The sequence below is a fragment of the Chrysemys picta genome, chromosome 13 (assembly GCF_011386835.1).
Source record: "Chrysemys picta bellii isolate R12L10 chromosome 13, ASM1138683v2, whole genome shotgun sequence".
NCBI lineage: Eukaryota > Metazoa > Chordata > Testudines > Emydidae > Chrysemys > Chrysemys picta.
This window is the reverse complement of record NC_088803.1, coordinates 25,405,916-25,423,409: the sequence shown is the minus strand read 5'-3', so window position 1 is coordinate 25,423,409 and position 17,494 is coordinate 25,405,916. Positions and strand designations below refer to the sequence as shown.

Sequence of the window (17,494 nt, the reverse complement as noted above, 5' to 3'; positions counted from 1 at the left end):
ACATGGGTGGAGCGTGGCTTATGGGCGGAGTTTGTCTCCCAAAATGAGTGATTGTTAGAAGTGAGGACTTGCAGCTGCACCTGCTCAGTCTCAGGACAGCCTATGAGCACAGCAGGGCCGCCTGATGGACCATTCCACCACCTGACTGGCTGAGGAGGTCACCAGGCCTGCTCTTACACCCAACAGCAACGACTGAATGATCTCTGGGTGCTCATCACACACGCCCGCAGCTGCACTCTCTCCGGTGCCTGCCCTGCTCCAGCCCTGCTCCTGGCTTGTTCCCAGCATTGCTCCTGGCTTGCCCAGTCTGTTCCCTACTTGCCTACTGGCTTCCTGACTCTGGTGCCTGAGTCCTGCTCCAACCACTAGGCTTGGTTGCCCACATCCCAGTTCATGACAGTGGTGCTGGAAAGCTATCCTGTTCAGCCAGAGTCCCTGCTGAGCACCCTCAAAGCTCACTGCACGTGCAGCCAGCCTCTCCACTACTTCTGTCTGGGATCTCTCCAGCCAGGATACTCCTCCCACCTGCTCTGGGTCCCAGCCCAGCAATCCCTGCAAGGGAAATAATGGGCATCATTTACTCCAACAATTGGATTCTCAGTGTCAGCTCTGTTGCTATAGAAACTCCCTCAGCAAGAGCAGAGATTGCTAATTAAGATTCCCACAATGCACTGCTTTCATCCTCTGCCCCAGCCCAGTTTATCAGGCTGCAGACATCTCCTGCAGCTCCCAGCCCCTCTGATATTAGACAGGCACCGGGAAGTGCGCTCTGCCCTGCTGGGCTCTGAGCACATGCTGCCGTCGCATTCAAAGCCCTGCTGAGGGGGTCTGCTGGGGCCATCGTGCTGGCCTGGAAGGAGGGTCATCCCGAAGCAGGGATTTTAGGGTGATGGGGGAAGGGAAGCCAAAGGAGGAAGATGCCTCTCCCACCCTCCCAAGAGTCCAGTGTGTGTGTGTGTGCTGTTCTTACCTGGGCGATGTGGCACTTGAGCTCAGTCCGCTCTACCTCCCAGGCAGCCTTGGCCTTGGCAAATTGCTGCTGCAGCTCATTCATGCCCCGCCTCTCCTCGCGCAGCTCCGTGCACAGCTCCTTCAGGATCACCTTCATGTCTGCCAGGGTCTTGACATACTCATTGGGCTGCCGGGCAGGGGAAGGGAGAAAGGCGTGAGTGTGGGCAGCTGTTCACAAACATCTGCAAGGGGGGAGGAGCAGCGGGCGCAGGGCTCCGCGGGCCCAGTGTCTGTCTATGCCAGGCAATGAGGACAGGGAGAGGCAGCTTTGCAGGCACCAGGGCTCTGGTCTAGGCTGTGCTGCCTCCTCCCATGGATTGAGTTTCAAGAACGTGCCTTGCCCTACAGCCAGGTCAGCAGCAATGAAGCCAGCTGGGCTGTCCAGCCCCCGCCCCGGGACTGGGGCGAGGAAGGTTCACTCCAGTCCAGCACTCTAGCGAGGGGGGGTTAAAATACACCCTGCAATACACGTGATTCATGTCATGGTCATCAAACCTCCTGTAAAACCCCCCTGCTGAGGGTGATGATCCCATACGGGGAGGGGACACAGAAGTAACCCTGAGGCCCTCCAGGCCAGTAGGCTGCAGAGTTGGGAGGGCAGAGCACAAGACTGGGAGACAGCTCCACAAATCCCCTCCACCCCAGTCCCCTTCATACAAAGGGGAGAAGGACCTTGGCCAGCTGCTGGAGGGCTGGGAGACTCCTTGCTGTGTGCAGTGGGCCAGTGTTCCTCCATCCATGCCGGGCCCAGGCAGTCAGGTTGGAGAACCAGCAAATGCCAGGGCAGAAACAGGCTGCAGCCCCTGCCCCATTCCCTGGGCTCTAACCCTCCATCCCACTGGCCTGTGAAGCTGTCAGGCTGCAGAGGAGTCCTGGGGAATGCCTAGGGGCTCCCTCGGCGGCACTGCCAGCCTCCAGGGAGCTATCCCCTCCCCTCCGCCTGGCACCAGTTTGGAGAACATGATTCAGCTCAGCAGCAGCTCAGTGTCCCACCACCACCCGCTCTCTGTGCCCATTGGCTTCTGCCTGCCACCCTGCGAGCCACCCTGGGGTCAGACAGCTTGTGCACATGCCCTGCACTCAGCATGTAGAGGCTCCCCCCCCCCCAGCCTTTGAGGAAGGCGAGAGGCCATTCCCCCAACCCCACAGGCTGAAGCAGGGCCGGCTCTAGGCACCAGCATTCCAAGCATGTGCTTGGGGTGGCGCTTTTCAAGGGGCGGCATTTTGGCCCTTTGGGGGCGGTGCTCCGAGGTTTTGTTTTGTTTTTTTATTTTTATTTTTTTGCTTGGGGCGGCAAAAAACCTGGAGCCAGCCCTGGGCTGAAGGACCCCAGGAAGCTGCAGCAGGCGCCTGTTCCTGCAGAACTTGGTCCTGCCCACTGAGCTCATCCAGCCGCTGCGGTGTCAGGAAGGCCAGGCCTGCTGGGTGGCTGGGAGGCCAGTCTCCATTTGGGAGCTGCTGAGAAGGTGCAGCCTCAGGGCCTCTCCCAGCACCCCTGGTCATCCCTGATCCCAGGCCCTCCTGGGTCCCTGGAGGATCAGAGAAGAGGAGGAATGTCTGCAGAACAGGGGCAGAGGGGCATACAGGCTGGCACGCTCCACGGAGGCTCCCAGCAGAACCTCACACACTGAAGTGGGGGGAGGAAGGTGTCTCTTCATTGGCACTTCCGCTGTGAGATCTTGGGCTAGCACTGTGGGCAGGGCAGCCAGGTGTGCAGCCCCAGGGATGGGAAGTTCAGGATCCTTTGTACTGCCAGCTACACCCAGACGCTGTGTTCTTCATAGTAAGGAGCCAGGCTTCAAAGGCACCTTGTTCTCAGCAGACAAAGCAGCAGGAAGCCGGAGCCCACAGGACACAGCGGCTCTGCCACAAACCAGGCCTGGAGTTTGCTGGTCAGGCCCAGCCCCTTGCTCTACATGACACAGAAAGCGTCATGGCCCAGCGCAGAGACTCCAGACGGCCAGAGCTTACCTCACTGCCAGCTGACACGTTTGCCCACTATGGGATATCCCGCTGGCGGGGGGAGCTGGTGACAGGTGCCCAGCACTGCAGTGTCCCCCAGAGCCCAGCCTGCAGGCTCCCTCCCCATCCAGCTTCTGCCTTACAAGGGCTAAGCACAGACATCTGGATGGCTGCTGCTCTTCAATGTAAACATGGACCCGTGCCCACAGGCCTCAGCTGGGGCAGGCTCAGAGACAGCCCCCACTCAGCCTCACCTCCCCCCCCCCCCCCGGGGCAGTGGGTGATGTTTCCAGTACAGACCTGCCCACCCCTGCACAGGATCTGCAGCCCCAATCTCTGAGGAACACCCACATTCCTGCTGGCACCGGGAGCCACGTTACCTCGGCTTGTCTGTGCAGCATTAACACTTTCCGATCAATCCCCAATGCCTACAAATAGCATGAGCGGCCTGCACTGCAGCTCTGGCCCTGGCTCCCAGCACACACCAGGGCCTCTGGCCTCACTGCCCGGATGGCAGGGTCTGACCGGGCCGCCGGTGCTGGGCTTGGGGTGCAGCACACCGACCCACAGTCCCTCCTGCCAGCCCAGGAGAGGGGCTCGGATGGCAGGTCCAAGGGGCTGCCGCAGCAGACACACACAGGGCCCCGGGCTGCCTGAGCTCCCATGGGCACAGCACTCTCCTGCCCTAGCCTGGCTCCGCTTAGCCTCCTGGTCCCGGATGCTCTCAGCTCCCAGGAAATGAGAACTGAGTGGGAAAGGGATGGGGATGTCAGGCACCAGCCTATGCCTGGGGAGCTGGGCTGAACCCAGAGACTACAGAGCACTTGCCCCAGCACCACCACTCCGAGCTCATCGCATGGGCGCCTGCCACAGCAGGTGTGCCAGGATCCCAGCTCACCGTGTTCTGGGTCCAGGTGTCTCCGGCACATGTCTTGTTATCGGCCTGCTGCTGTGGGGTGAGCTCCTCCTCCTCGATCAGCAGGTACAGCTCTTTCATGCTGTTCACCTGGAAACATGACAAGATACAATGGGAGGAGGTAGCTCGGTCCCCCTCAGCCTCCAGCCACGGGCAGACAAGGGGCTCCCAGCCCAGGGGAGTAGAAGGAAGGGGCCCTGGGGCAGTGAGAAGCTGGGACCCAAGGTTGCCTGTATCCAGCAGAGCCTAGGGATAGGAGGTGACTGCGAGCTGGGATGGAGGGTCACCAGGAAAGCTGTGTGTGGGGCCCAGGACTGGAGTAACGGAGGAGCTGCACACGTGGACTGAGGGCCTTCAGCAGAGCTGTGGGGTGGGGGTGATCTGATCTCAGCACCTCCCCAGCTCGTGTTTCCTGTTCTTCCGTACCAGGCACCAGAAACTGCAGCCTCGTGCCAGGGCACAGTCATCTTCTGGCCTCAGCACAAGGCCGGGCCATAATGAGGCTGTTGTTACCAAGCCTCAGACACAGTCGCTCCCATCCAAAGGCTGCACACACTGTGCACGTCATTTGTTCTCGCTTGTGAATGAGTTTAGTTCTCAGAGAAGCGAGGGACTAGAGCCCGGGCTCAGCACAGACAGGTGCTGGGCAAGCTTCCCCGAGGGGCAGTATGCACTTAACCGGCATTAGAGCAGGGAGCAGCTGCCCTGGCGTGGCATGTAGATGGGCGTGCACATGAACAGTAATGATGCAGAGGACTAACAGGCCCCAGCCTGTCTGCTTGGATGCAGGGCTGGTGTCAGGGCTGACCTGCGCTGGCTCCGGACTCTCCTGCTTCCTGCCCTGTGACCTCCTCCCTAGCCATGTGACCATTGCTGGGGAGCTGAGTGCAAGCTGACTTTGGGTAACAGCCAGCAGGTTTCCCGCAGCCAGCACCATTGAGAGGCAGACATGGCCCCTTTGCCCTGGGCAGCAGCATGCCCCCGTCAGAAAAACCCTGTGCCAGGCATCACCTCTGCCCACGGAACAATCGACACCGAAGGTGATGGGCCATTAGCTCTGCTGTGGCCCCCACGTCTCCATGCTGCTCCCACTCCTCCCCCTGCACCGACCTGCCCACCCTGGCTGGCAGTGCCCAGGCTGTCCCCACACAGAGCCTCAGCCTGGGGCCTTTCTGAACCCACTGAGTTTGGGGGGGTTGAGTGTGAGATCTCAGCCCAGATGCAGAAAACCACCCAGGACAGAGCACAGGACAGGGAGCAGCTGATTCAGCAATGGGCCACGGGGCCCTTCACCTCAGGACACTGCAGGATGTTACTGCCCGGCAGCTGGTTCCTGCAGTGACCTGGGTTAAATGAGCAGGGCTCTTGGGGAGCTGCAGAGCATGAGGGTGGCACCAGGTGGCACCTTATACGCAGTCCCATATGAGAGAGGAAGGAACGGCTAAGCCAGACTGACCCCCATTGTCTCTACAGAGGCCCTCCCCAGGCCAGAAGTGATGGGAGTTGGCAATGCTAACCCTACCCAACCAGTAGCCCAGAGACTGCAGGTCCCAGCATGCCGAGCTCCCTCTCAGGCTGTGGCCCACAGGTTCTGCAGGCTGCATATCTACGTGAAGGGTCACAAAGGCTGGGATTGGCTCCACTCCATGCCACCTGGCCAGCTGCCTGCACAGACTCTGCTGTAGGTCTCTCCAGGTGGGACAGTGCAGCCCTGTGCCCGGCAGACTATGGGATGGGAGCTCCTGGCTGCATATCCTACCTCCAAGAAGCCATCGCCCTCACTGTGAAGGATCTTCCCCTGTCTCCAGCGTTTGAGGAACCATTTGAGCTTCATGAAGAGAAGCAGGAAATTCTGCTTGAACTGCTGGGATTCCTGCACCAGGAGGTTCTTCTCCTGGCTCCAGAACTTCTGCTCCAGCCGCCTCTGGAGGCTCAGGCTCTGCAGCTCAAACTCCCGCCTCAGGAGAGCCTTCTGCTGGTCTTCCCGCAGCTGGGGGAGAGCCACCATGAGAAGGACCCTCCTCTCAGCCATGCGAGGGCTCCCAGTGGGTGCTGCTGCAGGATCTGTGCAGGTGGTGGGACTGGGGGGTTAGGCCCCTGGTGGGGAGAGGCTGAGGCTGGAGCAGAGCTCCTAGGGCTGTCACTCATTTCCTGGCCCCATGGGCACCGGGACAGCAGCGGTGGAAGAGGGAGGGCCCAGAGCAGGGTCACCTGGCTCTGGAGATAGTGGTGCTGTGCCAGGGAGCTGTGGGCCGCAGCAGTGAGGAGGGGGGAGAAATATGGACGTGTTGGATGATTGCCCTGACAACAGGCTATGGGGATTGTGTGCGCCCCTCACGAGCCCCGGGCACGCTAGTGGGCGAGGGGAGGGAGGGGATGATCTCGCAAGTGTACTGGGGGAGGGAGTGATCCCACAGGCCCTGGGCACGCTGGGGGGATCCTGCAGGCCCCAGCTGCACTGGGAGGGGGTGATCCCGTGGGTATGCTTGTGGGCCGGGGAAGGGGGCAATCCCACAGGCCCCAGGTGCTCTGGTGGGGGAGTGATCTCATGGGCCCCAGGCATGCTGGTGGGCAGGGGAAAGGGGCAATCCCATGGACCCTGGGCACGCTGAAGGTCTCAAGGAGGGGCTATGGCACGGCTCTGCCAGTGCTGGGGGAGAAGGGTTCGAGTTAGCGGGGGCCCAGGGTGCTGCACACTCTTCTGAAGGAGCTGACAGCCACAAGCTCTCACGGAGACTTCCCCTCACCCCCCAGCAGATTGGGCAGGCAGTGGCTGCTTTGTGCTGGCCCAGGAGGTGCTGGGAGTGGGGTGGGGTTCTGTGCTTGTCTCCTCCAAGCTCTGGGACTATCCCCAAGGCCCAGCCTGGCTCTTGGCTGCACCCGGTCACTCCCACCCCCAGGCAAGGGCAGGCGGTCGTGGCACAGATCACACTGGGTCACTGCAGCAGCTCCCTGCGGCGCCTCTCACTGACCTGGCAGATCTTCTGGGAGAAGTTCTCCAGCTCCTCCTTCCTCAGCTGCCTCTCCTGGGTGAGTTGCTCCTGCAGGCCCCGCAGGCTCTCGTTGGCTTCAGCCAGCACCAGCTGCAGCTCCTTGATCTGCATGGGGAGTGGACAGAGTCAGTCCCCTGGTGCCCCGTCACGCCCAGGCCTCGTTCCTCTCCCATGGAGAGCAAGGCCCACAGCAGCCCAGAGGGGGCACCAGTGCATTGGAGCGAATGGTGGATTCAGTTCTCCTGGGCTCCACCCCAGCCAAGGGACAGAGGAGGGGGCTCAGAGACTGCACTCTTGGTCTCTGCTCCTGACACAGGTGGTGACCTTGAGCTCATCACTTCCCCTCTCTGCGCGGCAGTCGAGCCAGCTGTAAAATGGGGAAGCCACCAGCTGGGAGGGGCTGCAGACAGGCACACAGGGACGCGGAGCCTGGGGCAGGTGGCTATTTGCTCTACTGGGGCCTCGGGGCAGCCACTGCTCAAGGGCATATGAGAGCAGAAAGGCCCCAGCCCTGATTGTGCCGCTGCTGTGAGGGGGTGTGCTCAGGTCATTGCAGCCAAACAGTGGTTTGGAAAGGCTGGGCCTTCCCCCGGCCCCTAACCAAAGCCCTCTCGGTTTAGCCGCAGAGCCACACTGCACTCAGGGAGCAGCTCGGAGACGTCGGGCCGGGCGCAGGAGCTGAAGGGTGGTGCAGGGACAGCGCCCCAGTGAGCAGCGCTTGCTGGAGACACGCTGGAGGCTGGGATGTGAACCGGCCTCTTGGAAAGTTCCCCTTCCAGGAGCTCTGTTCTCCCAGTGCACCTGCCCCTCCAAGGGTCCCCTCCCTGGACGTGCCTGGCAGTAGGTGGCTGCTCACAGGATCCCTAGGAAGGGACAGGGCCTCTAGTGAGCCATCAGGCCCATCCCCTGCCATTGGGGTCCAAGCCCCAGATTTTAAAGGCCCTTTTTCCATGTTTGGACCTTGGTTAGTTCAGAGCAACTGAGCCAACAGTCCTACTGCTGGCTGGGTGCCCCACACCCACTAATCTGAGAGCAGGGGCCCCCCGGGATCTGCAGCCCCAGGCCGATGGCGCCAACCTTTCCCGAAGCTCTGCCCTCCCCGGGTCTGACAGGAGCTGCACGCCAGGTGGCACAGCTCAAGGTTTCCAGCCACCAGCCAGGCGCGGAGCAGGGCCGCGCACCCGGAGGCCAGGACACAGACACTGCACCAGTTTGTACAGAGATTCCCGTCAGCAGAGCCAGCCTGCCAGGAACACGCCGCTTCGTGGAAAGGCAGCAATGAGGCTCATGCCAGGGCAGCTCAGAACCCAGACCCTGCTCTGGAGAGACTGGCCAGTGCAGGGCTGGGGGGGGGGGGGAGGGGGGCAGTTTGTTTCCCCCCTATTGAGGGGTAGCCAGGAGCTGGGGAGGCCTCCAGTGCAGGCCCTGCCTTGCATCGCTGCTGCAGCCATACCTGGAGCCATTCCTCTCCCGCTTCAGAACACCCCCTACCAGGGGAGGGGCAGGGCCACAGAGCTAGCACTAAGCCGGCAGTAACACCACACAGAGCCAGATCCATGCCTGCCCTAGGGTGCCCATCACTGGGGCTGCAGGGGAGCTGAGGCAGCAGCAGGCAGGGTGCTGCGAACAGCAGCCCCTCCTGAACAGTCAGGCCGAGCAAGCAATGAAGAGCAGGTGGGTTCAGCAGGGCAGCAGCCCCCCGCCTCAGCAGGAGGGGTAGGGGGTGGGGGCAGGAGGGTGCTAAGGGGGTGGGGAAACCCCCTTAGGCCAGGCTGGGGAAAGCCCTACTACCCAGCAGCCCAGGACAAGTGTCAGGGCTCATGCCTGCTGCACAAGGACAATGGGGGCGGCTGAGGGCACTGAGCCCAGCAGCACAGAACTACCGGTCAGAGGGGACGGGGACGGACCAAGCTGCCAATCACACCAGCGACGCCTTGGGCAGTGGAGGCCGTGCTGTGAGTGCCCTGACCCGAGCTCTGGGGCAGTGACTGGGGAGAGGAGAAGCAGGGCTTCTCAGTTAGTCATGGCTCCATCTCCTGCCAAAAAGGCAAAACTGTCTGGCTTTCCAGCCAAACCACAGTTAGCTTCAGGGCAAATTAAACCTCCAACTGGTTACATGCCCCCGCTGCAAACCACACATGGAGCTGAAATGAGGAGGGAACTGGCCTTTCGAATTTGTTACAGCTTTGCCTTGCAACCTGAGCAGCTGCTGCGGAAATGTACCACGTGCTATACAAGGCCGTCCTTGAGACACGCACAGACTATTCCACACGCTCTGCAGAAGAGCTAGGTCCATGGATACTTCGTGAGTTGGGAACAAAAGCATGAAACCACCCTGGGTCAGGGCTAAACCTGGCAACAAACCCACAGCCTGGCTTAGCAGAGGGTAGCACTGAAGGTGCTGCGCCAGAGAAGCGCAAAGCCCGTGGCACAGAGGAGGCGGCTCAGAGACAGGATGCGAACACGTTTCCCAGAGCTCGTGGAAAGCCAGCTACCCCAGGCTTCATGTCAGGAAGACGGAGCACTGGGTGGGGCAGCTTGCAGAAAGCACAGGGAGCCTCGTTTGGGGCCAGCGGCACTTTCCTGCCTGTGGAGAAGCAATCAGAACCCCTCCCCGCGTCAGACAGACACAGGGAGATCTGGGCAGAGAGGTGGGAGATGGTGAGAGGGGGAAGCCCCCTCCCCTACAGCAGCTAACAGACACAGACGCCAGTCATGTATGGGTCAGGTGCATCTAAGGGACACTCAGGTTGATGCTGCTTGTCCCTCTCGTGAGCACTGGGCTCTGACCGCACTGAGCCTGTTTGCTTAGGGGAGTGGTCCTGCTGGGAGCAGTGTGCCTGCAGCGCCCATATCACCAGCTGCCTGAGCTCCAAGACACGAGAGAAGCTGCAGGGCTTTATGGCAGCCCGGGATCCTCACAGCCTCCTCTCTTCCCAGGACAACCGGCTCCCCTCCAGGCGATGCTGGCACATGGGGAAGGGCACAGCCTGCTAGCTGGAGTCCCTGCTCTCTGGAAGGGGTCTGCCCCATTGCCCCACTAGCTCAGTGGTGCTCTCCCCCATCACCCCATTTACCACAGAGAGAGGGGAGCTCTCCCCATCCACGTCTAGCAAGTTCCAGAAAGCAGTTTTCAGAGCAATCCAGCAGCTCTTTGGGTCCATGCTCACTCTCACCCGGCTGGGCCGTGGGCCTGCTGAACACAGGTGCCGAGAGCTCTCCCATGGCGGATCCCCAAGGGCCCCAGCATAGCCACCCCTGCCCCACATCAGCGCCCCCCCTTTCACATTTTCTGGCCTTCCCTCTCCCCACACTGACTCAGCATCTCCTAGGCCAGCCCCATCTCCTGCAGGGTGGGGAGCTCCCGCCCTCTCTGCTCACCTACCTCGGTGACATAGGAGTCGTTCTCGTCAGATCGGTAGGGCTTGTAGTTCCTGGGGAGTTTCACATTGGAGTCCACGTCTATGGTGTTGTTGCTGCGGTACAGGTCAGGGGGCCGGCTCCCCACAGCGTCCCAGTCCGGGCCGTCCCTAAAGTCTGGCTGCTGCATGCATGGGCAAGTTAATGAGAACAAACCAAAAGGGCGGGAAGAAAAGAAAAACAAACAAAACAATGGGTCTCAGAAACAGCAAAGAACTACAAGACAACAAAAAGGATGAAGAGGAAGAGGAGCTTCAGCACCGTGGCATAAGACAATGTGGAAAACAAAAGGAAACACAGGATGAGGAGACACGTGGGCTGGATTGTTTGGGGTGGGGGAGAGAGAGAGAGGGAAAAAATGTGCAAACCCCAGTTATGGTGCCATGCAGTGACTGGTGGGGTGGGGAGCTTGGGCTGGGTTGGACTAAAACCCAGGAGCATGCAGGAAAATAGAACTCTGAACAAATGAGAGTGTGCTCTGGAAATCTGCTCCCTCTTCAGAGCCCGGAGCCCTCTACCCTCCCCTGGCAGTCTGCAAGTTCTCAGCTATGGTCCCCCTTCTCCTGCTGCACATGGGCTGGGTGATGCAGAGCTTGGGGGGCAGGTGGGGCATGCTGGCTGGTCTGGGGAACAGCCTGAACCCAGGGTTTTTGGCACACTCCCAGCGGGTCCGATTTTGGATGGTGGTGGTCAAGGGTCCATGCTGTGAGGAGATGGTACTGCTGGAGACACTCCTCAAGGGGAGCGCCACCATGCATCTCGAGGGGATTGTGTGCTCTGGGCCAATCCACACTCTGCTGCTCCAGTGGCATGGAGGGACTGCTCCCCGGGTACAAGAGGACATGCTCGGAGTCTTACTGAAATTTGTCTTTCAGCTGTACACTCTGGAGTCTCTTGCTCCTGGGCTCTCTCTGCAGCACTTAAAGGGGCTGGGAAGTTCTCTCCCCAAGAGTGCCGCATCTGGCTGTAAGGTGGGGTGCCTCCTGGAGACCCAGGACAGCACCCTTTGCCCTCTCTCCCATGCACTGTACCAATTTCACATGAGCCTCCCGCCTCGCTGAGATAGGGACTGAGCTCACTTGGGGATGTTTCACCATAACAGGAATCTGGCATCAGATCGTGGAGCTATTGCTGGGTCTGCAGAACAGTGCATTCACCTGGGACGGACCCTGGGCATGCTGAGGTAGGACTGTACTTGAGAGCCCTTCCCCTGTGGCTGGGGACAGGCTCAGTGTCAGCCACCCCATGCCCCAAGTGTTCTGAAGTGACGATGACCCAGAACAGTGTTCCTCTGCCTGCCCAATCTCCAGGGCTCCACCTTCCCCCCCTACGCACACTCTGTTAGAGCAGAGTCCTATCTTGTCTGTGGATTCATTACCATGCAGTGAGTTGTTGTTAGTTTGTAGTTCACTCTAGAGGCACAAGGAAGGTTACATTATAGGTGGGGTTTGTTTTGTTAAAGCAGGAGAAACAGCACAGCAAATAAAGCAACCACCACTGCACGGGAACGGCAATGCCATGGAAAACACCCTACCTGGAAGTCGGAGCTGTGCTCTTTGCGCAGTGCTCCTTTGGGAGAGTCCTGGGGGCCACAGCTGGGCAGGAAGGAGAAAGGGTCCATCTGCTCTTTCCAGCAGTCCCCAATGTGATCCACCTTCCTCATGAAGGAGCTCAGCTCCTGCTGCAGGACACGGAGCCTCACAAAGATCATGTTGATCAGCTTGGAGTCACTGGTGCTTTCACTGTTATCCACCGGCTCGCTCAGCACCAGGTCCATGCAGTCGTTGTCCAGACACACCTTCAAGCTGGAGGTGAAGCCATTGGAGTCCGAAATCAAGACGTCGATGGCTTTGCTAACAAGTGCGGCCTGGTCCCGGATGCCAAGCAGAGTCTCCAAGTCCTTGGATTTGAACAGCCGGGTGGGGCTGTTGTCCTGAGACTTCCCGTTGCCGTTGCCGGGCCCTCTCTCAGGGCGGTCCTTGGCATCATTCTCTCCTCCAACGGGCACCTCTCTCCAGAGAGGGGTCGGGATGCAGTCCGCAGAATCACCAGCCTCAGCGTCGGTCTCCATCATCGGCCTCGTGGTCTGGCAGGAGGCCAAGTCGCAGCGCTGAAGGTTAGAGAGCAGCACGCGGTTCTCGTACTGCAGCTTCTTCACCTTGCCGCTGAGCTCGCTGATCTGCACCTTGGCCGTGGCCAGCTCCTCTTGGGACGGCTCGCTGATCACCGAGCAGCTATCTTCCGACAGGGTAATGTCCAGGTCGTGGTCCGACTTGTACTTGTTCAGCTCATTCATGAGGAGCTTGTTTTGGTCTTCCAGCTCCATCAGCGACCTCCTCAGTAGCTCTGCCTCCTCTTCCACGAACTGCAGGTGTCGCCTTAGCTCCACCTGGCTCTCCCCAGAGTCCCCACAGCAGGTGGAGGAGAAAGCAAACCGAATGTCCTGCCCCATCAGCTCTCTGTCACCTTGTCCCTTTATGTCATCCATCTCTGCCCTCAGCCCACGGTTTTCAACCTCGAGCTCCACGATCCTCCGACTCAGGATGTTGGCTTCTTCCTCAACGAGCTTCAGATGGGCCTTCAGTTCTGCCTCTCGCGAATGAGGGGAGTCCGCCAGCTCCTCTATGGACAAAGAGCTCTCCAAGTCCCCGTACAAGGAGCGGTATTTCACCAGCTCCTCCTTCATGCTGTCGTTCTCCTTGGCTAACTTCGTTAGTTTCTTGCACATCAGAGCGGACTCCTCTTTCGCAAAATGCAGCTGACACTTTAGGTCTGCGCTGTCCTCCTATGGGCCAAAATGGCACAGGCATTAGAAAACAGGCTGCTTCTGGTTAAAAATTAGAGTCGTAGACCACGTAGGACCATTGTGATCATCTAGTCTGACCCCCTGTACCATACAGGCCAGAGAACTTCTCTCAAATAATTCCCAGAACAGTGCGTTTTAATACCTATTGTTTGCAGCTCTACAAAGTTCAAGTAGTCAACCTGCCTATTTGTAATTTATCAACATACATCTGAGCCAAAGCACGAGGCCAGGAGCGCAAGTTGTGGCTTCATACGGACTGCAGTTTATTGAGAATTAATGGCCCTACCTCAACAGTCTCATTGCCTCAGATACACTGGGCACGTGAGAAGTCCGGAGCTCATGTCACAAAGTGGAGCTGTGCCCTCAAATCTAAGTGCAGAATTTGGCCCTTGAAGTTGTGAATTAATTTGGGACACTGACATGGAGAAAAAACAAGTGAACTGGCCCATAGCAGACATTCTGCCACCGTCAGAAAACTGTCCCTCAGGTCTGCAGAGTGCCAGTTCCTATGGGCCCTACCAAACCTCAGATACCTGGAAATACAGCTCAGTGGAATTGTGGCAAACACAGGAAAAGGGTACCCTGGGAGCTGGAAAGCAGCTAATCATACAGGAGATGGGCCCCAACTGGTCTGAACTGACAGGGAGGAAATCACACCCCTGAAGCTCCAGGGCACTGAAATGATGTTCACACTGCACTCTAACCAGGCCAATAAAATAGAGCTAAATGTTGTTTCAGCAGTGTGGGGAAAAAGCTGTCGGACTCCACGTGGAAGAATAAAAACCTTTCTCCTGAAAGCCTGGCACTGCTGTGCAAATGCGGCAGTGTTTTGAATTAGTTCAGATTGCTACAAATCCCTCCTCTGGGCTCCCTTCTGCTGCCCAGCCAACAGGAGTCAATTGTTTCAAAACAGAGCAGCACAGCCTCCCATTCACTCCCGCCCCTGCGCTCGTCACTCCATCCAGCCTGCTGTGTGCTCGTTGTGCTTGGACTGAGCGCAGCGGGGCACAGAGACGCTCTATGTGCTCTCGGACAGTGCTGCATACATCCCCGCATACGTTAGCAGCAGCAAACACAGATCTCATTTGTCTAAGGGCTGGAAACGTCAAAGGTTCATTTTCAAAATGAGCTGAGCTTTTCGCTGTACAGCTCCCAACAGCCCCTGGAACGGTCCCACCCACATCCTGACACAACGGCTGAAGTATCTGTCCCTGTATGCCACAACTTCTTCGCATGTGCATAGATGGGGAAACCCTACTAGGTCCCATCCGCCCCCTTCCACCAAGGGCCTCCTCTCAGCACCACTCTCTAGTGCTTTGTCCATGGGGCAGTGGGGAGGCCCCCAGTTCCCTGGGAGACTATCACCCACCCTCAGGAAGGTTTCCTGTAGCTCCCTTTGCGGGAATTCACTCCACTGCTCTGAGAGTTGCCCCACTGCTGACAATGGCGTAGAGGGCCAGCACTGATCCGACACAGATCCCTGGTGTCTGTCAAGTCAGCCTTCCAAAGTGGCTTGGGGGAGCCCCTTCCCCTGCTCATGCCAAGAGCCGGAGACACACAGAGGAGAGCAGGGTGCTCCCTGTGAAATGCCAAGCACATGTCTTGTGGGGAGGGGAGGTCAGATGCCTGAGGGGCTAGAAAGCACTTCCACTCTGTGACTTCCATCTCAAAACCCAGCAGTAAATACTAAGCCAGAAAGATGGGATGAAGCCATTGCATGTGGAATAAAGGGAAAGCTGGACCTGTTCCACGTCCAGAGGGACAGTCAAGGGGAAAAAATCTCAGCTCTGCTGTTCATTATCATCGGTCTTTCAAAAGCCAAGCCGTTAGGAATTTGGAGATTTCTTTCCTGGACTCCCCAAGTGCGTTAGGGATTTTTTGCTCCATGAATATGACCTCATGCAAAGGGTCCGTTGGTTGTAAATCTCATTGAACGCATTTCATTTCCTGTTTTCGGGGCTGGGAGAAAGCGTGTTCCTGGGAAAACTCTGCACACTGGTGACGAATCCCTCCCACTGAGTGCCCAGTGAAGCAGTTAGGATCTTTTTTCCAGATGGCCAATACAGTTTGAAAATTTAAATTCAACAGCTACGCCTGAGCCTGCATCATCCTCAGATGAGCAGCAGCTATTAACTCTGCAAACTTCCCAGGCTGCTTTATGAAACCCCCCAGAGCTTTTTACAGCAGCCTCGTTCAGAGTGTAAAGGTGGGTGCCCGCTCCCAAGTTAGGGTGCAAAGCCCTGCTTGACAGAGCAGTGGGCATGATGGCCACATGTTATCCTTCCGGCTCACTCGAACATTCAGCAGGAGCTCACCAGCTGATTTCAGATCAGTGGAAGCACTGTGTACTGTGGAGGGCAGGATATAGCCCTTACTATGTCCTATGAGGGCCAAATTTTCAAGTGTTGAGCACCCTCAGTTGGAGGCAGATTTCCAGGAGCAGGGCCACCTGGGGAGGGGGGGGGGCAAGTGGGGCAATTTTCCCCAGGCCCTGCGAGCCCTGGCCGAGAATCCCTTCCCTGGGTAGAGGTGCCTTTTTAATCTTTACTCACCCAGCGGCACTCCGGGTCTTTGGCGGCACTTCTCACTCCCTCCAGGTCTTCGGCGGCGGGTCCTTCAGTGCCGCCGAAGACCCAGAGTGAGTGAAGGGACCCACTGCCGAAGTGCCGCCGAAGACTCGGAGCGCCGCCCAGTGAGTACAAGCGCAGCAGCGGGTGGCGCCTTTTTTTATGCCCCAGGCCCCCTGAATCCTCTGGGCGGCCCTGTCCAGGAGAGGTTTCCATTTGGGCACCTAAAGATTTTCAAATCACACAACTCCCCGCAGCTCCCATGGGGACACTCCTGGCCAGATTTTCAAAAGATCTCAGCTCCCAAGATGTGGTACCCTTTAAAATCTGCCCCTTGCTTAGGTGCCTGAATGGGAGTTCAGATCTTGAGAAAATTCAGGTCTTAGTCTTGAAGATCAACACACTTAGAACTGCCAAACCACTGGCCTGGAACCATCAGACCCCTAGAAGTGATGGTGAATAGTGCTCTCTGAACACGACAGACGGAAGGAAGCCCACCTATAGCAGTCTGTCTGATTTCCACCTAACACCCATTTCATTTGAACAGTCACATTTCGTACTACACCAGTCAGATGTGAGCAGGATGTGGCCCCAGGAACTCTCTAAATCAGCGATCAATCATGAATCAAAGCCCGAAAGCCGTCACAGACGATAGCCCATAGCACACAAGTAACAGTGCCGAGACTTACCCACAAACAGCGCTCTCTCCCCCTGAGACATACAAGTGAGGAAACGAACGTGGATAAGGGTGGGCAGAAGAGTGCCATCTCTCTAGGTGTTCATGCTGCACTTGTCACGACTTACATCAGTCACATCACGGGAAGGGGCTAGTCTTGCTGATCTTTCCAGTTTTACCCACAGTGCTGAGACAGCGACGGTCACAACTCACATGAGGCAGAGCCTCAAGTCCCCCAGACCCTTTCGCTGAATAGCATGGACTGTCTAATCCCTTTGCCCACCCGCATACTGCTCACACCCTAGGGATTTCTGGACAATCTGGGGGGTCCATCCCCAGAGCTCAGCCAGCTCTGCAGCAGCCACGGGGTCTGTCTTAGCTCCATGAAGCTGACAGCCTGAGAAACACGAGATTTTTGTCCTGTGGCTTGGAGTTGGGTTGGGTTTGTTCCCTCTGCACCTTGTGGTATCTCATTAGGAGGAAGTGGGGATGGTTTTGTATTTCAGTCTCAACAATCTCTTGTAAGAATGTTTTTGATGTTGTCAAAGGCCTGAACGTCTCCAACTAAGAGGGACAAAGATGGCAGAGGGGACAGCGTTTCCAAGTGCAGCTCAAACGTGCAAACTGGTGCACCTGACCATTAACCATAGTGCCCAACACACGTACAGACGTGTGCTCTGTGGAACATCCAATTGTCTTGACCAAGCTCCTCCACTGATGAAATACGGGAGGATGGAAGAAAAGCCACAAATGAAAGGAAAAGAAACCAGCAGAAACAGCCCCCCATTCTTCAGCATGTCCCTTCCACCGAAGAGATTGGCTAACACACAAACACCCTGCAAAGGGAAATCACAGACTGCTTCCTGGTCAATGATCTCAGAACCACCACCAAGTGTGTCACGGTGGGCAGTGGATTATCAGGTTTATCCTCACTGCGCAGGAATGGGGGCGAGAGAAACTCTCAGCAGACATGGACCTTTCCCTAACTCTGCAGGGAAGATACACCTGCTATTCCAGTGGCTACTTTGTACGGGTGTGTGAATCTGTGTGCGCGCCCTCCACGCTATGCCCCCACATCCAGATGGCAGGCCAGATCCTCAGCTCAACCAACGTCCGTGTAGCTATGCTGATTTACACCAACTG

The 17,494-nt window shown here is 57.9% G+C and overlaps 1 protein-coding gene across 2 annotated transcripts in view; it reads right to left on the bottom strand.

The window, feature by feature from the left end:
• Positions 1–17,494, bottom strand: part of MTCL2 (microtubule crosslinking factor 2) — an 85,865-nt gene that overhangs the window by 21,749 nt on the left and 46,622 nt on the right. Inside the window, exons 5-10 of one of the 2 annotated variants that reach the window (XM_005295425.5) lie at positions 11,837–13,087; positions 10,268–10,426; positions 6,862–6,987; positions 5,649–5,879; positions 3,872–3,979; positions 971–1,138 (exon numbers count right to left, since the gene is read on the bottom strand). In XM_005295425.5, the coding sequence (XP_005295482.3) occupies positions 971–1,138; positions 3,872–3,979; positions 5,649–5,879; positions 6,862–6,987; positions 10,268–10,426; positions 11,837–13,087 (2,043 nt within the window). The remainder of the gene's footprint in view (positions 1–970; positions 1,139–3,871; positions 3,980–5,648; positions 5,880–6,861; positions 6,988–10,267; positions 10,427–11,836; positions 13,088–17,494) is intronic. The other variant, XM_005295424.5, reaches the window with a different exon arrangement.